The following is a 24,110-nucleotide window of genomic DNA, read 5'->3' as shown; positions in this document are numbered from 1 at the left end:
AAAAAGATTTAAGTGAAAAATAAAGAGTTTGTACAAATAAAAACGTGAATTACAAGACCTACAATACCCTGGCTGCATAAGTGTGTACACCGGCTTATCCTAATAGGGAAATAGCTATCTGTATAAAATTACCTATGGGATCTCATTGTTGAAATGTAGCAGTAAGAAGTGGGGTATAATAACAAAATTTCAGAGGCTTTACATGTACCATGTAACAATGTGAAGACTGCCAGGAAATATGGTACTACTGGGACGCAGGCGACATCAGGATGTCCGTCTAAATTAAATGACAGGACAGGAAGAACAGTAATCAAGGAGCTGCCAGCCGTCTGAATGTATTTATATATTTTTGGGGCAAAATTTTAATGACCCCAACCATGTGGGAAAATGTCATATGATCTGATAGGACCAAGGCTGAACTTTTTGGACTTCATTTTAGAAAATATATGTAGTGCAAACTGCAAAGACAGCTTATCACCCAAAGTACACTATACGTACTGTGACGTATGGTGGTGATATAAAACTTACAGTCAGACAGATGAATAAAGAGGTATTTCACCTTCCAACATGACAACGATCCAGTTCTCACATTCAAGTCCAAAAAGATCAAATTTCTTGAAATGGCCCACTCAGAGCCCAGACCTCAGTCCCACTGAAAAGCCATGCAGTGACCGAAAGAGGGCTATGCATAAGAGATCCCCTTGCAGTTTCATGGACCTTGAGCTTTATTGTAGTGAAGACTGGGATAGAATACCAAAGTCCAGCTGTGTGAAGTTCATAGAGACTTAAGCTGGGTACACACCTGTACAATCATTGGCCAGTTATCAAGAGAGAGCAGCTGTTTATTGTAAAGGTGTGTATGCAATGCCGATACAGGAGTGTTAGCCGGTAAGCGGCTTATAATGCTCAGGTGACGGTCGGTATTGGGAGGTCGCATCTTACGTGTTGTATTAATATCTGTTAGGCCGACCTCCCAATCCCATAGAAGCCCGTACACACACATAAAGTTCACGTCCGTATTGTATGGATGTCAGCAGCAGGTCAAGGCGGGATCACACTGCTCTGCTGATCGGGAGCGTTAAGCCAATCAGCAGGGTAATTGTAACAAGCTTTATTGAAAAACTCTGATCTATAAATGAAAGCAAAAGGTGCTTCCACAAAGTATTTATTTAGGGGTGTGCAAGCACATACAATTAGGGTATTGTAGATATATTTTCTCCTTTTTTCTAAAAGTTGTTTTGTATTGGTTTGCATTTGGTTGGTTTCAAGGTCACACTAAAGGTGGAAAACGTTCCAATATGAATTATTTTGGTTTTAGACTTTACACCATTAGATAACTACAATTTCAATATAGGTGTGTGGACTGTTTATATCCACTGTAGATATGCGAGCCATAATACGGATGTGTCAATGCTTCATTTCATAGGGCAGTGGTTCCCAAACTGTGTGCCTAGGCATCCTGGGGTGCCTCAGAACACTTGCAGGGGTGCCTTGGATTGGTGGTCCAGGACCAATCAAAATTATTTCTGGTCAATGTAATAGGCAAAACCAGTGCTGATGGCTGCCAATCATAATATATGTGGACAAACAGAAGCAAATCTTGTTCCTCACCACATAATGGAACCTAAAGATGACATATAAACACAATCTTTGATTTAATATTTATTACAAAATTTCTCGCTAATACATTTTTGGCCTAGGGGTGCCATGAATAAAATGTTGATACTCTAGGGTGCCATGATTCCAAAAAGTTTGGGAACCACTGGCATAGGGCCTGCTCACTAATGTGTGAAATGAAAATTGTTTTGATTTAGTTATGCGAAACAGGGTTAATTAAATTCATAAAGTGCCCCACCTAATAAATGATTGTGTGTCATATCTGTTTCTTGGGAGTCAGTCTAGGTGGAGTTAGAGTTGTTTGGAATGCTGAATATTTTACTGACACTTAAAAACCATTCTCATTGGTCACAGGAAAAAGCTGACCTTATTTGGTTATTGCTTTTGGACTATTAACTTATATTTACCTTTTATTCTTATTATTAACCTTACATCATTTGCACCTTATACTTCTATCCGTATAAATTTGCTGTTTCATAACCGGAAACACACTTTAAACCTTTAGAAGTGCAGTTAGCCTTTGAGAAAAAAACCCAAAAACATTGTTTCTCAGTTATTAAACACGCAGAGCATTTCAGAAGCACAGTGGATTTATGACGTGAGTTTGACACCACAGTTTGACAGAACCAGTTTTATAAGAGCCTCACATAATTACTCTGTGCTGTTGAGGAACGCGACGCATTTCACATTTAATTCTCAGACCATTGCTATCTGCTTGCCTCCATTCATCTACTCTCATTATGAAACTGCCCTGCCCCTGGCAACTCTAACATCATTTACATCAGTGGTTCCCAAAATCAGTGCTCAAGGACCACTAACAGTCCAGGTTTTAAATAAAGATGGTTAAATCAAAGTGACTGAGGTACTAATTAAGTCACCTGTGACCAAGCACGGATACTATATATGGATGTATATTAAAACCTGGACCGTTAGGGGTCCTTAAGGGTCCGAGTTTGGGAACCACTGGTTTACATATCACATAATGGAAAGATACATGCCTTTTTAAGGATTGGCTCAATCAGTGTCTGAAATAATCTATTCTGCTGTGAATATTCTAATAATATAATTGGCTACATGTTGTTCTATGGCCATCTTTTTCTACATGTATTACATCATCGTTGAAGATATAATCAGAGCCAAGTTAAAGTGCAAATTAACAGCAATTTAATTTGCTAAATATCCTCAGAAACCTTTTTAGAGAATATTGGCCCTCATTCCGAGTTGATCGCTAGCTGCCGTTGTTCGCTGCGTAGCGATCAGTTAAAAAAGAATTAAAACTACGCATGCGTATGGGCCGCAATGTGCACACGGTGTACGGGTACAAAGTGCATCGTTGTTTTGCATTGCTTCTAGCGACGATTCCATTCGCACAGCCGATCGCAAGGAGATTGACAGGAAGAAGGCGTTTATGGGTGTCAACTTTCTGGGAGCGTTTGGAAAAACGCAGGCGTGTCCAGGCGTTTGCAGGGCGGGTATCTGACGTCAATTCCAGGACCTTCGTCGCAGCAATCATCGCACAGAATAAGTAACTACAGAGCTGGTCTTGTTTTGCACAAAATGTTTTTGTACCGCTCTGCTGCACTGCTATTCATTTGCACGGCTGCTAAAAGTAGCTAGCGAGCGATCAACTCGGAATGAGGGCCATTGAGCGCACACCTTAAGCCCCATACACACTAGACGAGAAAGTAAAAGAGCTCGCTCAGAAGGACCAATCTGAGTGAGATCTTTTATAATCTCGTCCAGTGTGTACACTCAATGTCGTTAACGATGCGCTCTTCGTTAATGACCCTCTCCCTAGTCTGAACATGTACAGACGAGAGAGGTTCTTGTTAATGACCGTGTCATTCTCCCCGTCACTCACTTCCCCGCTGCAAGTGTGTACTCATTTGCCGATGCTGACACCCCGCTTGGGATCGTGTACTTAGATTTAGATGCACTGTATTACTTGGACATGTATTGTTTTATAAATCCCCACTGCACATTCGATTTTTCATAAATACAAACATTTTTTAGTATAAACAGCTCGGAGGAATGCTTCCTTAAGTTCCATCTTGGGGGTATATTTTATAAGATTCGTGTTTTTGCCGAATTGGTGGGAGTTTAATCTCAAATTTTATTAGACGTATATTTCTGCAACTTTTTGTAATCATTTTCTGGAATTTACTAAACTGTCGAGTTTTGGTTTTTCATATTTTCCGATGTCGATGTTATTCGTATTGTCGGGCAGTGTTTTACGGGAGTGATGGGTAACACACTGCAGGACATAACACAATGAAGCCCGGACGGATCAGTGAGATCCGTGCAGGGCTTCATTGTGTACAGTATTAAGAGTTAAAACGGTTACATGTTAAAAAAAAGTTGCGTGGGGTCCCCCCTCCTATGTATAACCAGTCTCTGGATCTTTGAGCCGGTCCTGGTTGTTTAAATACCAGGGAAAAATTGACCCCCCCCGTATTTAGACAACCAGCACCGGCTCTTGGACCGGCCCTGGTTCCAAAAATACGGGGGACAAAAGACGTAGGGGTCCCCCTTATTTTAAAAACCAGCACCAGGCTCCACTAGCCTAGAAGATAATGCCACAGCCGGGGGACACTTTTATACTGGTCCCTGCGGCCGTGGCATTACCCCCCCCCCAACTAGTCAACCCTGGCCGGGGTAACCTGGAGGGGTGGGGACTCCTTAAATCAAGGGGTCCCCCCCCCAGGCACCCAAGGGCCAGGGGTGAAGCCCGAGGCTGCCACCCCCCCCCCCCCCATCCCTGGACGGTGGATGGGGGGCTGATATCATTTTTGTGTGCTGAAAAAGAATATTGTCTTTTGTTTCAGAACAACAAGTCACAGCAAGCCTCCCCCGCTTGCTGGTACTTGGAGAACCACAAGTACCAGCATGTGGGGAAATAACGGGCCCGCTGGTACCTGTAGTTCTGCAACAAAAGAAATACCCAAATAAAAACAAGACACACACACTGTGATAGTACAAATTTATTACAACACACTTACACACTCATACATACTTACCTACATCCCTCGTTATGATTTTTAACGGCAGTTTCCCGGCAGTGTTTGGCTATTGTCGGCAGTGATTGAGGATACAAATTCTTAGTAAATTACCGAGTTGTATAAAATAACAGCCGTGTTTGTCCGATGGTATATTCATTCGGATTTGTGAACTCTGCCAAGAAAAACAATACGAATAGCCCCAACACTACCGAGATTTGTGTTTAGTAAATTCCCGTGATCACACTTAGAAGAAAAATACAAACTCGAATTAAATCGGGACCTTAGTAATTATACCCCTTGGCCTCTTTCAGATCATGGCCCATTTTATATTTTACGATGGGTTTGTTTTGCGACCAGTTACTCTCCTGTGTTATTTGAACATTTTGTGCGTTTTCCCCCAATATATATTCATTCTGTAAAACAGGCTTTATTATTTATGTAATGGCAATTTCCTGTGTGTGTATGACCAGCAATATTAGCTTTACTTTTACTTAGCAGAAAAAAAACACACAATATCCATTATTAAAACAAATGATTTTAGACACATTTGGAACTCATGGGCTTGTGACTACTTCCCGACACTGTCATGCACTCCCCCTTATGTAGTATAGTGTGGAGCCGACTTCCTTGCTGTGGTTGTGCGGCAGTCAGTACAGACGGCAAGGGAGGAACATCTCTGTATCCAGAGCACTTTCTAAATTTCAACACATAACCTCACATTATGCACATTAACGAAGACACATTTTGTTTATACAGATTACAAATTAGAGGGTTGGGATCCTCTTTATGTGCTGCACGCGTGTCACTTACTGTTCCTTTCAGGTCGTAAATCACTTGACATAGATTATTGGATTGTAAATCTCTCCAAGACATAAGTCTAGTCACAGTTTAAAGGCAGCACAGTAGCACAGAGCATGACTGACTTATGTCCCTTTTTAAATCTTTTTTTTTTCCAAATTACATGTTGATAATTAGCCTATTAACTAAATAATTAGCTACACCTGTGAGCTAGTTTTTTTTGTTTTTTGTTTTTTTATTGTTTTCAATGCTTCCCTTTAGGAAAGAGGGCACTGCTGGAAGTACGTCAACACTTTGCCATTCAGGCCTTTCATTCAGCAGCAGAATTTGTTTTCCATTCAGTATTACTCTCATTGGTTTATACTCTAAAGAAGATCTTGCAGCCTATTGGAAAATGAGGTAGTAGTGGGCATTGCTCCCAGGAACACAAGCGCCTCATTCAAACCCTTCACCAGTTGAGTCCCATGTCTTTAGCAATAGAAGCAATGCTCAAGAGATCTCTATAAGTTTGGTTTATTTTCATATAAACACTCAAATGGCAACTAACTTACACCAGCCCCCGCCTTCTCCATTCTGCAGAACTTCACTGACAACTAGAGATGAGCGGGTTCGGTTTTACTCGGATCTCAAAACGGCATCTTATTGGCTCATGGATGTCATGTGTTGTGGATAGCCAATAAGAAAAAAAATCCGGTTAAAACTGAACTGACATTAATTCTGGCATTAAATCCGGACTCGCTCATCTCTACTGAAACCCCTTCTGGGAAAACAGCATTTCCTGTGGCAACTCTGAAGCCTACTCCACCTATACCTTTCTTCAAGCCAGTGTTTGCACACTTGATTGGCTTCCTGCCACGCACATTTTATACAATGACATTGTTTTCCTGCCGATGTTACAATGCATCAGGTAGGGCTGCTTCTTATTTATAAACCAGAAACACTGGGTACATGCTTGGATAATTTAGGGATGACCTTTGTCAACTCTGAAGTAGATGGTCAATGGTTTTTCCAGCATCGGTAATTAGTGATTGCTGACCCCCCATGTGCATAGCCTATCAGGGATCAGCCACCACTTTTTTAACATCGGTGGTGTGCCATTGATGGCGATTACACTTTCCCTCAGACCATTCATGGTTTCTAACCATTGTTGGCCAGCGGCCACACGTAGGACAATTTACACTGATAGCTGCTACTCCTTAGCGTGGGTAAACAGTGTTTCCCTTGCAAAGTCTTCTTGCAGAAACCCTGCTCAGTTAGGAGACTGCTGTGTAGGTAACTATGCACACTGGAATTTTAGATGAAAATGTTTAATACTGTGATCAGTTGAAACGTTTACCCCCAAAAATCCAGTGAATTTGTGTCTGATTAAGGGCTGCTCAGTCCTTTCAACTCATATGTTTCTGTTTCAGCTATATTAGATCTCAGCAGTGCATGTTATGAATACTGGCTGCTACTGGTGAGGCTTGGAAACTACATATACACATATGCCTTGGCTAAATAATTATTTTCAGCAGAAAGGAAACGCTAATATTTTACCTGATTTAATCGATGTTGGGGTGCTCAACATGCGGCCCTCCAGCTGTTGTGGAACTACATATCCCAACATGCCTTCTTATTATAGTTTTAGTATTCCCTAATAGCAAAACGATGGCAGGGCATGCTGGGATGTGTAGTCTTGCAGTCTTGCTCCCGTTCAGTCTGTCTTAAACACCACTGTCAGAGTAATTTTCCTCATTGTCACTCCACCTTCACTGCCTCCTCTACGAGTCGCTTCACTGGCTGCCGGTCCCACACAGACTCATGTTCAATCCCTTCTCACTCAAGTACAAACCCCTCAGTCACTCCTGCCCTCCCGCCATCAGCATTTCCACACACACACTACCGACTGCCAGCTATAACTGTTCCTCCTCCCTAAGCACCTCCTCACATGCCCACCTCCAGGATTTCTCCCACACAGCTCCCAACCTTTGGAATGTCTTCCCATACTCAGTGAGACTTCCACCCAGCCTCCTAGCCTTCAAATGTGCTTTAAAACCATTCTCTTTTTCCAAGCCTACCACCCCTGCTTCCAACTCTCTACTGCTGCACTGCCCAACTTTGCTCCCCTCTCCTTCTTTGTGTACACCCTCAGGCCCTTTACAATGTAAACTCTCACACGCAGGGCCCTCTCTCCTTTTGAGGATTCTACTTAATTGTGTAATTTGCTGGTGGTAATTATATAATTATGCTTACATGTGAATTTGTCTGTATATATTGTGTGTATATTGGAAACTTATCGGTAGCTGTCCTATTGGGTCACCTGTGTACTTTGTAATTTTTATGTATGCTTTATCCCCCATGTATGGCTCTACAAATAACTTGCAGTTCCATATATCTAAGATGATATTACAATACAGGACCACTGTTTGCTTGCTGCCCACCCTATAGGCAACTGGGAGCATCTGGAAGTGTGAAACTTGGCTGTGACATCAGGCTTCCAGGGTAATACTGAAATGTTTGAGAATAATGGCTGCATCACCTTCTTGTCAGCAGCTGGTGTGCCTTATTGGGTGACTGTGATGCATTGAAAACACTGGATGAGTGACATTGTCATTCACTGGTTTAGGTTCCCACTAACCATTGGTACTTTAGGCCACCGCCAAGGTGGGTGTGGTATAGAAGATCTAAGGTAATTAGATAGATAGTCATTAGGTTGACCCCATATGGTCAACAGGGTCAAAACGTCGACAGGTACAGCATGGAAATGGTCAACACAGAAAAGGTTGACACAAGTTTAAGGTTTTTTGTGTAATTTTCAATGTTTCATGATATATGACCACAATTATAGCAAATGTCGACCCTCAAGGGGACGCTTCGATTGCCACGCTTTGTTCAAGGTTACTATTCCCAGTCACAGTCCACATGGATGGTAGATCTAGCAGAAGTGGAAAAATGTGAAAAACTTGTGTCGACCATTATCATGTCATCCTTTTGAACGTGTCAACCTTCAGCGCTTTTGATTTTGTTGACCTAATGCATGTCAACCGTATGGTGTCGACCTATTGACTGTCTATCTAGACAGCGTAGATCTATCATCCGGATACTGCCAAGGTTCATTGTAATAATAGCGCCTTCCCTGTCTTCATAAGTCATAGGGGTAAGGCAACCAGTGGTCTCTCCTTTATTAAGCAAAAACCCTCTGTATAAAAAAAAAAAACTAAGTATTTTTTTGGGATTGAATTTCAGTACCATTTGACAAACATGGTGCTGAGAAGTTAATGGGCAGACTAGATGGGCCAAGTGGATCTTATCTGCCATCAGATTCTATTTATAGGTTTCCATGCAAGTCGTCTTATTTACTTGTAGTCTAAATACAAATAAAAACCCAGTATTTTCTCTTTAAGTTCTCCAAAAATATTCCCGCATGCTATGAGCCATCATAAGAGAGAGAGAGAACTACATTACTGACAGTTTATTAAAAAAAATAAAAAAAAAATCTCCCTCATCAGTCAGAAGAAAGCTTACCTGGGAACAGTCTGGGAGCAGTGCTTCAGTATCTCTAGGCCAATTGCTTTTTGTGATCTCGTGGGATAAGCAATGCTGTGTATGTGTGCGTGGAAGTTCCTGTAGTTTAGCTGGAGCTGTCCACTTCACTAAAACAAATTGTTGCCAAAACTCTGGTAAGTCCCAGCTTTAAAGAACAGCCTATAGGACCCAGACAGCTTGCTTTCTGCTTATTTTTAGACTTCTTGGTGTACTTAGAAAACAATACTATTTATGTTCTAATCATGGCCAGGACAGAGTGTGCAGTGTCTGCGTAGAACCATTGTAACTTAACTATTGATGAACTTGTACAGAAGTTACGTATCCTTGGAAATTATCTTCAGATTTACTATATCTACAACACATTATTGTCTATCAAACATTAATCATGATGCTCATATATGAGGTGTTACATTATGTGGTTTAGTATCACAGCAAATATGCAATATTCCCAATAGGCAACAATTAGGAAGTGGTTCTATGATTAGCTTTGCTGGGTATCAGCAGAACATGTCTGTAAATTACCCCTATAATATGTTGAACATCTTACCAAAATGCTGATACAGGTTGACTCTCCCATATATGAAATGCTTGGAACCAGACGTATCATAGATGTAGGATTTTTACATATTTTGGAATATTTGCGTACCACAATGAGATGTCTTGTGGAAGGGACCCAAGCCTTAGCACAGAATGCATTTGTGTGTCATATACACCTTATACACACAGCCTAATTGTAATCTAATACAATATTTTAATATGTTTGTGCATGATACAAAGTTTATGTACATTGAATCAGTCGAACTAAAAAAAAATTGGGCAGAAGTATTAAGTCTGGAGAAGTGATAAAGCAGTGATAAGTGCAAGGTGATAACGCACCAGCCAATGAGCTCCTAACTGTAAATTTACATATTGGAGCTGATTGGCTGGTGTGTTATCACCTTGCACTTATCACTGCTTTATCCCTTCTCCAGGCTTAATACGTCTGCCCTGATGAGGTATATCTGATACATCAATCTTAACTGCTAAGACACTAGCTAGAGACAGGATGGAGAGAGTCAGTTGAAGTTGGCACCAGACGATTGACCCTTGTATGTGATTTGCACATATGGATGTATTGTTAGGTCAACCTTCATTTTCCCATTTTTGAAATGTTGTTTTTTTTTTTTGTTTTTTTTTATAGCAACGAATGCTGTCCCGGCAGGAGGAGCTGAAGGAGCGGGCCCGATTATTGCTGGAGCAGGCCAGGAGAGACGCCGCTCTGAAAGCCGGAAACAAGCAGAGGAATAACACCGTGGCGTCTACCCGTGCCAGGCAGCTAAGTGATGTAGGATTTACCTGCATATAGCTTTATACGGTACCAGTATGGCCTAAGTGTAATAGCCTGCGAGTTGCAACTCAGTTTAGCCTCTAGATTTTAAAACAGTAATAATTTAAAAGGCAAAACAACCCTGATGCTTGCATCTCACTGGCTGTTACATCTGGGTTTATGTCTGTTTTTTTTTATGGCCAGAATGACTCTTGTGATAAAGGGTAATATTTTCTGTTTAAAATGAGGCTATTTCTTGCACAGGCGTTAAGTTGTGCGCAGTCTTTGGAGTTTGGCATATATTTACATCACTTAAACATGCTATTTAAAGTGTTGGGTAGCACAATGGCATAGTGGTTTACATTGCTACCTCCTAGAACTGGGATCCTTTCTCCAATTCCCTTCAAGGCCCTATTTGTGTGGAGTTTGTATGTTCTCCTCATGTTTCCATGGGTTTCCTCCCACAAAAAACAAAATCACACTGGTAGGTTAATTGGCTTCTGACAAAATGTGGACACTTGTAAAATGAACATTATTAAGAAAAGTAGCCACGTCCAAACCAACACTTATACCCAGCCAGTTGGTAAAGAATGATAATCTGCGTCTCTGCTCCTGTACTTTCAGGTGGCTCAGATGCACATTGGTAGGTTAGCTGGCTCCTGGGTAAGCAGATCTTAGTACACGCTCGTGTACTCTAGTAGTGAGGTTAGATTGCCAGTACTGTGGGAGCTGGTTTAAAAGTGTTAAAACTTTTCTGTAATTATGCAGTGCTGAGTAATATTTAGAAGCAGTACTAAATAAGATTCTCATTAGTACAAATATATTATCAATTTAATGCTGCAATAGATGACCTACAAATCACCATAACAGTGATGATATCAAAAGTACAATTTTATTTTTATTTTTACATCTGTATAATTCATAATTAAGTTGAAGTAAAACACGCAGCAATCACCATTGCTATAATCTGCAAGAAATAAGGTAACCAAGTCCTGTACTTCCAGAACTCCTCTGTAATGCTCTCTTTCCGCAGACCCAGGTTTGTGTACACTGTTCCGTTCCAGGGCAGACCCCGTTTACGCCGCAAGTTTGACCTGGGTTATTCCTGGGTCAGCCCCTTTTCACCCGTGTGCAGTGTTTCTTCCCTCTGCGGCGCTTAGAGATTACATAATCTCCAAGCACGAGTCACCTTTTTAACTGCACCATTACCCGTGTTCTTTCCGGGTCCAACCCAGGACCGCTACCCGTGTCTGATTCCCGGGTAACTGGATCCAGGTTATTTGGAACCTTTTTCCACTGAGCCACGACCCGGGTTAATCCGGCAATAACCAGGGTCATTGCAGCTGTAGAAGAGGAGTATAAAAGTGTTCTGTGCAGCATGGTGGTATATGTGATATATTCTGATTTAGTACATAATGCTCTATTACAGCAGTGATGTGCTGCTCAAGTGACCACTGACATTAAGCCACAATAAATAGAAAGTTGTGGCTGCTGTCATTTCTCAGTTTCTTGTGGCCTCACTCATATTGTCATTCTGGTAAATGGGATAGCAGCTCCTCCTTTGACCAGGGTGTTTTTTTTCGTGTTCAGTGACTTCTAAATTACATCTAATGCATGGGATCCGATTATGGGGGTAATTCAGAGTTGATCGTAGATATGCTAAATTTAGCACATCAACGATCATTTACACTGACATGCGGGGGGAAGCCGAGCACAGAGCTAGTCCGCCCCACATTTCAGGCCCAAGACTACCCACCCTCCGCACAGGTACAAAAGCCTTTGTACCAGGATATTAGCTCCCTACCTGTGCAGCTCCTGCACGGTGGCAGGGAGCTACCCACCACGTCCTAGGTCGCGTGTGACGTCACGCAGCTGCCGCGCCCCCCCAACTGAAGCGTGTCCGGACTGCACCCGCCAACGGCGTTCTAACACCGTTGGCACTCCCCTTCCCGCCCTGCGACCACCTCTGCCTGTCAATTGATAGGCAGAGGAGATCACTGGGCTCCCGGGGTGTGCGATCACTGCAGCAGTCTGAATTCCCCCCTATATTTCCTGGGGTTCACTACGATCGGCCGGCGACCAGCATACCGGCGCCGGGAGGCCGGCCGCCGGCTTACCGACAGTGTGGCGAGCGCAAATGAGCCCCTTGCGGGCTCACTGCGCTCGCCACGCTATGGGCACGGTGTATTTTATTCTCCCTCCAGGGGGGTCGTGGACACCCACGAGGGAGAATAAGTGTCGGTATGCCGGCTGTCGGGCTCCCGGCGCCGGTATGCTGGTCGCCGGGAGCCCGAACGCCGGCATACTGAAGACCACCCATTTCCTGGCATGCCATGTGTTTGCAGGAGTGCAGTGACATCGTTTTACTTACAGCTCTGTATTTTATTTTGAAAACAGGATGAGTGCTGGGTGAATGAACCGCTCAATTCTTATTTAGGTTGATATTGAGAAAAGTATTCTCAAATGTTCAGGACCAGTTTTAGTTTGTGCCAAACGATTGGGTCTCCTGATGAAGTGCAGGACTGACACAAAAGCGGGTTTTATCTGGGCTTTCAGGCAAGTTCTTGGAGGGTGCAGGAGAGATCCAGGTGTTACTGTATGTCTGCCTATTGGAGTATTTATGTTTGATACTCAGGAGGCCATAGCTAGGCCTAGAAGGTGAACTCTATAAGGATACAAATACAATAACACTTATCATTTCAGTCTATGCATAAGTTTTTAAAGATAAACCAAATTCTATAGTTGTAGGTGTTTGTGTGCATGCATACAGTATGTATGTGAGAATAGCCCTGCCTTGATTGGTTATTTCCCATTCTCACCTGGAAAACTCCCTCAGCTCTTGCTAAAGATACAGAGACCAATAACTTTTACTTGTCATTTATGTGCCCAGAACAATTACATGGGTCGTGTTGAAGGAAATACAAAGTGACAGGCCAGGTGCGATCAAGCCTGCTTTGTTAGCTTTCTCTCAGTGCCCCACCGATAACCTCCCCGATGACCTTGTAAGATCATCATCCCCAGGGAATTCACGCTGATTTAGTTTTCATAATGGCATTTCCGAGGCTGATAGACCTCTGTGCAGGAGCATTGCTGTTTCCCGGTTGTCATATAGGGTGTGAGCTGATGCTGTATAAGTGGACAGTTGTTTGGGTCAGCAAATGGCTGCACAGCTACATTAATCAGTGTTCCTGAGCCATCTCCTTATTGGTTCTTTGGAAGGAATGTGGTTCTATATTTTGCTAAAATATTTGGTATCATAGAAGAAGATTATTTTTCTGCAACAGCGGCAGATAGAGGTTGCTCTTGTGACTGGGGTGCTGCTAACCATTGTGTTTGTTTCTGTACTGACTGTACATTGTATAGATCTCAGAAACGCATGCACTAGTGTGTGTGTGTGTGTGTGTGTGTGTGTGTGTGTGTGTGTGTGTGTGTGTGTGTGTGTGTGGACTGTTATGGTTTGAGGACCAGAGCCCTAACCATTTGGGGTATTAAATCTGGCCAATTGATGAATTGCTGCCTTGAGAAGAGGAATCCAGTTCCTCCTCCATAGGATCCAATGTAGAGAAAGGGACCTATGCATCAATGCTTGGAGAGAGATCAAATGCTAACCAATCAGCTCATAACTGCCACATTACAGGCTGTGTTTGAAATAAGACAGGAGTTGATTGGTTGGTACTTTATTTCTCTCCACCTTATCTCCAAGTGTGGATGCATGTGCCCCAGTGTCCTTTCTTTTAAGAGCGATCATTTTTATAGATTTTTCTCTGACGTCCTAGTGGATGCTGGGAACTCCGTAAGGACCATGGGGAATAGACGGGCTCCGCAGGAGACTGGGCACTCTAAGAAAGAATTAGGACTACTGGTGTGCACTGGCTCCTCCCTCTATGCCCCTCCTCCAGACCTCAGTTAGAATCTGTGCCCGGCTCGAACTGGTTGCACACTAGGAGCTCTCCTGAGCTTCTAGTAAAGAAAGTATTTATTAGGTTTTTTATTTTCAGTGAGATCTGCTGGCAACAGACTCACTGCTACGAGGGACTTAGGGGAGAGAAGCGAACCTACCTGCTTGCAGCTGGCTTGGGCTTCTAGGCTACTGGACACCATTAGCTCCAGAGGGATCGAACACAGGCCCAGCCTCGGTCGTCCGGTCCCGGAGCCGCGCCGCCGTCCCCCTTACAGAGCCAGAAGACGGAAGATTCCGAGGACAAAATCGGCGGCTGAAGACTCCGGTCTTCATTAAGGTAGCGCACAGCACTGCAGCTGTGCGCCATTGCTCCCCATGCACACCACATACTCCGGTCACTGATGGGTGCAGGGCGCTGGGGGGGGGGGGCGCCCTTGGCTGCAATTTGATTACCTTAAAAATGGCAAAAAACACATAATATAGTCTAATAAACTATATATGTGTAAAAATCCCCTGCCATAATATTAATATAAAGAGCGGGAGAAGCCCGCCGAAAAAGGGGCGGGGCTATCTCCCTCAGCACACTGGCGCCATTTTCTCTTCACAGCTCCGCTGGAAGGACGCTCCCCAGGCTCTCCCCTGCAGTTTCCAGGCTCAATAGGGTAAAAAATAGAGGGGGGGCACTAAATTTAGGCGCAATACTGTGTATTATAGCTGCTATAGGGAAAATCACTTGTGTAGTGTACTATCCCTGTGTTATATAGCGCTGTGGTGTGTGCTGGCATACTCTCTCTCTGTCTCCCCAAAGGACTTTGTGGGGTCCTGTCCTCAGTCAGAGCATTCCCTGTGTGTGTGCGGTGTGTCGGTACGGCTGTGTCGACATGTTTGATGAGGAGGCTTATGTGGAGGCGGAGCAGGTGCCGATAAATGTGATGTCACCCCCTGCGGGGTCGACACCAGAGTGGATGGATATGTGGAAGGTATTAACCGACAGTGTCACCTCCTTACATAAAAGGCTGGATGACGTAACAGCCGTGGGACAGCCGGCTTCTCAGCCTGTGCCTGCCCAGGCGTCTCAAAGGCCATCAGGGGCTCAAAAACGCCCGCTACCTCAGATGGCAGACACAGATGTCGACACGGAGTCTGACTCCAGTGTCGACGAGGATGAGACATATACACAATCCACAAGGGGCATCCGTTGCATGATTACGGCAATAAAAAATGTGTTGCACATTTCTGACATTAACCCAGGTACCACTAAAAAGGGTATTATGTTTGGGGAGAAAAAGCAACCAGTGGTTTTTCCCCCATCAGATGAGTTGAATGAAGTGTGTGAAGAAGCGTGAGATTCCCCCGATAAGAAACTAGTGATTTCTAAAAAGTTACTGATAGCGTACCCCTTCCCGCCAGAGGACAGGTTACGCTGGGAGACATCCCCGAGGGTGGATAAAGCGCTCAAACGCTTGTCAAAAAAGGTGGCACTGCCGTCTCAGGATACGGCCGCCTTAAAGGAGCCTGCGGATAGAAAGCAGGAGGCTATCCTGAAGTCTGTATATACACACTCAGGTACTATACTGAGACCTGCTATTGCTTCAGCATGGATGTGCAGTGCTGCAGCAGCGTGGTCTGATTCCCTGTCTGATAACATTGATTCCCTTGACAGGGACACTATATTGCTAACCATAGAGCATATTAAAGACGTAGTCTTATCTATGAGAGATGCACAGAGGGATATTTGCCGGCTGGCATCTAGAATAAATGCAATGTCCATCTCTGCCAGGAGAGTATTATGGACTCGGCAGTGGACAGGTGATGCGGATTCTAAAAGGCACATGGAGGTTTTGCCTTACAAGGGTGAGGAATTGTTTGGGGATGGTCTCTCGGACCTCGTTTCCACAGCAACAGCTGGGAAGTCGACATTTTTACCTCAGGTTCCCTCACAGCCTAAGAAAGCACCGTATTATCAGGTACAGTCCTTTCGGCCCCAGAAAGGCAGGCGGGTTAAAGGCGCGTCCTTTCTGCCCAGAGGCAGGGGTAGAGGGAAAAAGCTGCACCATACAGCCAGTTCCCAAGAACAAAAATCCTCCCCTGCTTCCACTAAATCCTCCGCATGACGCTGGGGCTCCACTGGTGGAGCCAGGTGCGGTGGGGGCCCGTCTCCGGAACTTCAGCGACCGGTGGGTTCGCTCACAGGTGGATCCCTGGGTTCTACAAGTGGTATCTCAGGGATACAAGCTGGAATTCGAGACGTCTCCCCCTCGCCGTTACCTCAAATCGGCCTTGCCAGCCACTCCCCAGGACAGGGAGGTAGTACTGGCGGCAATTCACAAGCTGTACCTCCAGCAGGTGATAATAAAAGTTCCCCTCCTTCAACAGGGAAGGGGTTACTATTCCACAATGTTTGTGGTACCGAAACCAGACGGTTCGGTGAGACCCATTCTAAATTTGAAATCCTTGAACACTTATATAAGGAGGTTCAAGTTCAAAATGGAATCGCTCAGGGCGGTTATTGCAAGCCTGGAAGAAGGGGATTACATGGTATCACTGGACATCAAGGATGCTTACCTGCATGTCCCCATTTACCCACCTCACCAGGTGTACCTCCGTTTTGTGGTACAAGACTGCCATTACCAATTCCAGACGTTGCCGTTTGGTCTGTCCACGGCACCGAGGGTATTTACCAAAGTAATGGCCGAAATGATGATACTCCTTCGAAAGAAGGGAGTTATAATTATCCCATACTTGGACGATCTCCTTATAAAGGCGAGGTCCAGGGAGCAGTTGTTGGTCGGAGTAGCACTATCTCAGGAAGTGCTACAACAGCACTGCTGGATTCTGAATATTCCAAAGTCGCAGCTGGTTCCTACGACACGTCTGCTGTTCCTGGGTATGATTCTGGACACAGAACAGAAAAAGGTGTTTCTCCCGGAGGAGAAGGCCAAGGAGTTGTCATCTCTGGTCAGAGACCTCCTAAAACCAAAACAGGTGTCGGTGCATCACTGCACGCGAGTCCTGGGAAAGATGGTAGCTTCTTACGAGGCAATTCCATTCGGCAGATTTCATGCAAGGATCTTTCAGTGGGATCTGTTAGACAAGTGGTCCGGATCGCATCTTCAGATGCATCGGCTGATCACCCTGTCCCCGAGGGCCAGGGTGTCTCTGCTGTGGTGCCTGCAGAGTGCTCATCTTCTCGACGGCCGCAGATTCGGCATACAGGACTGGGTCCTGGTGACCACGGATGCAAGCCTCCGAGGTTGGGGTGCAGTCACTCAGGGAAGAAACTTCCAAGGACAATGGTCGAGTCAGGAGGCTTCCCTACACATAAATATTCTGGAACTAAGGGCCATTTACAATGCCCTAAGTCAAGCAAGACCCCTGCTTCAAAACCAGCCGGTGCTGATTCAGTTAGACAACATCACGGCGGTCGCCCATGTAAACCGTCAGGGCGGCACAAGAAGCAGGATGGCGATGGCAGAAGCCACAAGGATTCTCCGATGGGCGGAAAATCACGTGATAGCACTGTCAGCGGTGTTTATTCCGGGAGTCGACAACTGGGAAGCAGACTTCCTCAGCAGGCACGACCTCCACCCCGGAGAGTGGGGACTTCATCCAGAAGTCTTCCAACTGATTGTAAACCGTTGGGAAAGGCCACAGGTGGACATGATGGCGTCCCGCCTAAACAAAAAGCTAAAAAGATATTGCGCCAGGTCAAGGGACCCTCAAGCAATAGGTGTGGACGCTCTAGTGACACCGTGGGTGTACCAGTCGGTTTATGTGTTCCCTCCTCTTCCTCTCATACCAAAGGTGCTGAGGATAATAAGAAAGAGAGGAGTAAGAACTATACTCATCGTTCCGGATTGGCCAAGACGGACTTGGTACCCGGAACTGCAAGAAATGATCTCAGAGGACCCTTGGCCTCTGCCTCTCAGACAGGACCTGCTACAGCAGGGGCCCTGTCTGTTCCAAGACTTACCGCGGCTGCGTTTGACGGCATGGCGGTTGAACGCCGGATCCTGATGGAAAAGGGCATTCCGGTTGAAGTCATTCCTACGCTGATAAAAGCTAGGAAAGATGTGACAGCAAAGCATTATCACCGCATATGGCGAAAATATGTTGCTTGGTGTGAGGCTATGAAGGCCCCCACAGAAGAATTTCAGCTGGGTCGTTTTCTGCACTTCCTACAGTCAGGACTGACTATGGGCCTAAAATTGGGTTCCATTAAAGTCCAGATTTCGGCCCTATCTATTTTCTTTCAAAAAGAACTGGCTTCACTGCCTGAAGTTCAGACGTTTGTTAAGGGAGCGCTGCACATTCAGCCCCCTTTTGTGCCCCCGGTGGCGCCTTGGGATCTCAACGTTGTGTTGGATTTCCTAAAATCACATTGGTTTGAGCCACTTCAGACCGTGGAATTAAAATATCTCACGTGGAAAGTGGTCATGCTTTTGGCCTTGGCTTCGGCTAGGCGGGTGTCAGAATTGGCGGCTTTGTCCTGTAAAAGCCCCTATCTGATCTTCCATATGGACAGAGCAGAATTGAGGACGTGTCCCCAATTCCTCCCTAAGGTGGTATCAGCGTTTCCTTTGAACCAACCTATTGTGGTGCCTGTGGCTACTGGGGACTTGGAGACCTCCAAGTTGCTGGATGTAGTCAGGGCCCTGAAAATCTATGTTTCTAGGACGGCTAGAGTCAGAAAGACTGACTCGCTGTTTATCCTGCATGCACCCAACAAGCTGGGTGCTCCTGCTTCTAAGCAGACTATTGCTCGCTGGATCTGCTCCACGATTCAACTTGCACATTCTGCGGCTGGACTGCCGCATCCTAAATCAGTCAAAGCCCATTCCACGAGGAAGGTGGGCTCTTCTTGGGGGGCCGCCCGAGGGGTCTCTGCTTTACAACTTTGCCGAGCTGCTACCTGGTCGGGATCAAACACGTTTGCAAAATTCTACAAGTTTGATACCCTGGCTGAGGAAAACCTTGAGTTTGCTCATTCGGTGCTGCAGAGTCATCCGCACTCTCCCGCCCGTTTGGGAGCTTTGGTATAATCCCCATGGTCCTTACGGAGTTCCCAGCATCCACTAGGACGTCGGAGAAAATAAGAATTTACTCACCGGTAATTCTATTTCTCTTAGTCCGTAGTGGATGCTGGGAGCCCGTCCCAAGTGCGGATTGTCTGCAATACTTGTATATAGTTATTGCCTAACTAAAGGGTTATTGTTATGAGCCATCTGTTCAGTGAGGCTCAGTTGTTATTCATACTGTTAACTGGGTATAGTTATCACGAGTTATACGGTGTGATTGGTGTGGCTGGTATGAGTCTTACCCGGGATTCCAAATCCTTTCCTTATTGTGTCAGCTCTTCCGGGCACAGTTTCCCTAACTGAGGTCTGGAGGAGGGGCATAGAGGGAGGAGCCAGTGCACACTAGTAGTCCTAATTCTTTCTTAGAGTGCCCAGTATCCTGCGGAGCCCGTCTATTCCCCATGGTCCTTACGGAGTTCCCAGCATCCACTACGGACTACGAGAAATAGAATTACCGGTGAGTAAATTCTTATTTTTTTTTTAGGAAGGGATAGGTTAAAAAAAAAAGGGGAGGGGAAAACAAAACAAATAAACGCCCGGAGGCATTATACAACTGAAGTAGAGCGCATGGGTAATCTCACACAAAATAGAAACAAAAGGCCAGAAATGCATATCAATGTGAGTCTCAATATAGCAGTGTTTCCCAACCACGGTCCTCAAGGCACACTAACAGTCCTGGTATTAGTGATATCCAGGCTTGAACACAGGTGACTTAATTAGTAGCTCAGTTATTTTGATTTAACCATCTGTGCTGAAGCCTGGATATCACTAAAACCTGCACTGTTGGTGTGCCTTGAGGACTGCGGTTGGGAATGCCTGCTATATAGGCTGGGCCGTAGAGAGCCAAGATGGGCCCCGGTAAAGGGGGCATGGTGATTTACTATTAAAATGTTTAAATAATTTGCGCAATTTTCACGGGGGAGTGGGGGGAAGGGGTGGTGGGGAAGGGCATCGTCTTCCTACCTTTTTATGAGGAAGCGGGTCCCTCCTTTCCGGCCATCGCCATCTTCCCTTTGATATTTGGGAAGATGATACTGGCCACTAGAGAGCACAGTGCCAGAGTCTTTGCTTTCTTTATGCGGCGCCATCTTCCCGAAGAGATCACCAAGATCACGCCACCGACGCCCGCAACAGCACAGATATAAGAGAGGGTATCGGACCCCGGCTCCTCCAGCAACCTGGTCCCAGGAAAACTATTTCATCAAAGGAGAGAAGGATGAAGTAAAATAGGGAACTGCAAAGGTCTCCATTTCTAAACTGTTCTGAGTTTTAGAGATCACTTTAAACAAAGTAGGAGGAGTAGGGGAATTCCACAGTTGGACCAGTGCAGCCCTAGCCACAAGTGAAATTTTGTAACGTTACTTTTTGGGAACAGAAGAAGGGAGCCAGTTTAACAAAGCAAGAGCCGTATTTGGGTTTACAATAAGCCGCAGTACCTGAGATAGTTGATTGAAAACCTTAACCCAAAAACTGTGAAGGACAGGGCAGTCCCAAAAACATGGAAAAGAGTTCCCTCTACCAAACATTGCCTCTAACAAACTTTTGAGCAGGAGGACAACATTTTGTGCAATTTGGATATTATAAGATATAGTCAATTGAGTAGTTTAAAATGCATCTCAATGTGGTTAGTACATCTACAGTATACATACTAAATGAGTTATTATAGATGCTTTCCCATTGTAGGGGTGTGAAGGTGCACTGTAAGCAAATTCCCAACAAAGTTGGGCCATAGACTTATGTTACAACCTCCAAGCGTTGATGCATATGCCCCAGTGTCCTCTCTGGCGCAGGTTCCCCCAGTCTATGATATTTCTTAAAGAAATACTGGGGGTTTTTTGTTTCGTTTTTTAAAGGATTCATCATAGATCATATACAGTGTATGGACGGACTAAAAATAGGGCTTGGGATTGAACATGGGAATTTTCTAAAGTCACTAAATAAGAATTAGTGGGCACAGCAATGGAATGGTATTTGGAAAGCTACTCTAGAACACGTAATATCACTTGTATGTTATTAGTTATAAATAAATAAGATTAATTCCACAAACACTTGCTGTAATGTCATTTCAGTGTTTTTTTCCAACATGTAGAAATCCTAGTGAAGTGAAAGGGCTGTTGTAACGAGTGGAAGGGACCTTGACAGAAAATTAATGTAAAACATTAATTGGTTCACACACTCTTCCCAAAAAAATCCATTAACAGTGATATACAGACTGTACTGACTTACACTAAAATAAGGGGGAAGTGAGCATAGGGGCACACAACTAAAGTAGAAAAAATAATATGGAGTATCACAGTGTGGGACCTCTTCATAGTGTGAACCAGCCTTCTGGACTGGAGCTTCTTTGGGGAGGCTAGAATGCCTCTCTAGCCACTCTGTAAAACACAAGTGGTTTCCCATGCTAGCCTCAATGTAATTGGCTGGATGTACTTTGCTCACTCATTGGAGGTTTACTGAATCTGTGGCCCATTCATTTCAGCGGAGTATATAGATGTAGTGCACAACTTCAATTAAATGAATGGGCCACCAAATTGCTTTCATCAATTTATGCTGATACTAGTTATTCACTCACCTTTTCATTTTCAGGGCTTGTTGGCATCTGTGTTGCAGTTTGTTTTGGTAGCAAGAAATTTTTTGAAAATTCCTGAAAATAAATCATTATTATAGCACTATTGTCGTATCCTTGTTTGCAGCATAATGCTGTGCAATACTCTTTTCCAACACATCAGGCCCTTTACGTACTGTGTGCGTTCCTATGCATGTAGTTGAATAACAATATTTTTCAATAAGCCAAAAAGCATTTCTAATGCACTAATTTTTAATGTGTTTCATTTATAGAAAAATATGGATCGCTGTATAAGATCTATTACAAAACATATAATGATGAAGGGATGCGGTTATTTGACACCAAACCGACGCCGGTATCCCGTCATCTGAAAATCCCTCCGGTCGGCATGCTGACCAACAGGGACTATTCCCACTTCTGGTTTTCCACGACACCCATAGAACCTGTGGCGAGCGCAGAGAGACACCGATCCCGCTATATGGCGAGCGCAGCGAACACGCAAGGGGCTTCGTTGCGCTCGTTCCCTCCCTGCCGGGCATGTAACAGCATGGATCCCGCTTTTGGTACCACTAGTCACACATTCCCAACGCATGATGAAATGAATGAATGAAATGAACAAAGGAAGAAAAAAAAACCACAAAGCTAATTAAAACACTTTTTTAATGTACAATAGCTGTATATGTGTCCCTATCGTTACTAAAGGGCATTTTCAAGTTATGTAACATGCTTTAAATAAACTGGAATGGAACAAGCAGTGTCCAGTAAAGCTAAATGCCAATGCATGGAGGCTCAAGTATTGACACAAATAGTTATGAATGTACAGACTAGAATAGAATTGTTTCATACATTATCTGTACTTGTGTGAAGAGTGCAAGCCAGACTATGTTTCAGTAGCAGTGTGTATGTGCCCTAAGGCTCATAATAGGCATACACCATGCAGTCATATATAAACATTATCAGTCAGGAGAACGCATAAAACAGGAGCAGAAGGAGTTGATGAAAATGTCCTTTTAATTGTGGTAACTTTTCCTTGGCCTGAGCCCAAGGTTCACTAGTAAAACCAGAAGTTGAAAAACCACAAATCCCTGAAGGAATGTATGTGTGGTGGCCTGCCTCTTTACTCACACCGTATAATGTGCATATAAGTTATGCCCGAGTAATCAAAGTATAGCGGAGAATGGGTTAACATGCAGCATGTCCTTGTGTTAACTCTGTAATTATTTTAAGATTTAGCAACAGTCTGAAATGTTTAATTCCACTTGTCTGTGTTTTCGTTTCACTAGTAGTTACAGTATTTATTCTAGTACTTAGCAGTAAGTATGTAATATATTGCCGTTGCTTTTCACTGAGCGGAACAATAGTTTCAAAGACCTGGATAAATCGTTCCTCCAGTGGAAAGGAAAGCTTTCTCCCCAACTGGTGTTCTGGCTATTTAAACCTGTAGCTTTATTTTACAGATGTCGGGAGGGAGGGGAGAACAGGGATCTTCGCAAAAAAAAAGAGAACTTTTACAGAATGCAACCTTGGTCCTTTGATGTTAATTGGAAAACATTGATTGAAAGGACGGTTCTGCCGTGCTGATAATTGTGACAGATTGAGATATGATCTCTAGATCTGTAGATAACAAAAGCAGCTTTTGGCCATCTAATTGGCAGAATGAGGAGGTGGGGAAGCAGGCATTGTCTTTTTCAATCCTTTTATTGCTTTGTTGATAATTGTTTGTTTGGATTACTTTAGTGGTGTTTATTTTATTATTGTGTGTTTAAAACAGTCATAAACATTAGTTGGTAAGTGCATGTTCTTAGGATGCAGTCATTTTCCTGAAGACTAGCATGTAATTAAACAGGAGATAATCATACCCTTCTTCGTGAAGAGCCAACATGTAGCTCATCTTTTGTTGTTAAAATAGCTGTTTATTTTGCCAAGGTTTAAAATGGGCAAACTCTGGCTAATCCTTCCGTCCTGGACCAAGCAGTTTGATCACTGCCCAATGTAGCAACGCGATGACACCGCACATGGCAGACTGGATGTGTTATATCTATTTGGTGCTATCGCCAGTTCTGATCCTTTTCCAACCATTTTTTTTCATACCAGAAAATAACGACTTTCCATTGGACCAATCATGACATTCATCTTGGGGCCACACAATAATAATATTGAGTCATTAGCAATATATTTTGGCTGGTGATATCAATGTGTGTCAGGTTTAATGACCAGTAAAGTCCCAAATGTTAATTTCAATGTATGAACCAAAACAGAAAAGTTAAATTTTTGAGTGTTTGTTCGTTCTCTAAAGTTCTGTTAAGAAAGTAAAATAATA

At 44.0% G+C, this 24,110-nt stretch overlaps 1 protein-coding gene across 10 annotated transcripts in view; it reads left to right on the top strand.

Annotated features, from left to right (window-relative positions):
• Positions 1-24,110, top strand: part of EHBP1 (EH domain binding protein 1) — a 643,275-nt gene that overhangs the window by 417,795 nt on the left and 201,370 nt on the right. For all 10 annotated transcript variants that reach the window (XM_063918463.1, XM_063918471.1, XM_063918465.1 and 7 more), the window contains one exon: positions 10,120-10,263. In XM_063918463.1, the coding sequence (XP_063774533.1) occupies positions 10,120-10,263 (144 nt within the window). The remainder of the gene's footprint in view (positions 1-10,119; positions 10,264-24,110) is intronic.

Source organism: Pseudophryne corroboree, chromosome 4 (assembly GCF_028390025.1).
Source record: "Pseudophryne corroboree isolate aPseCor3 chromosome 4, aPseCor3.hap2, whole genome shotgun sequence".
NCBI classification, from domain to species: domain Eukaryota; kingdom Metazoa; phylum Chordata; class Amphibia; order Anura; family Myobatrachidae; genus Pseudophryne; species Pseudophryne corroboree.
Note: the sequence above shows the minus strand (reverse complement) of the source record. Positions and strands in the feature narration are given on the sequence as shown.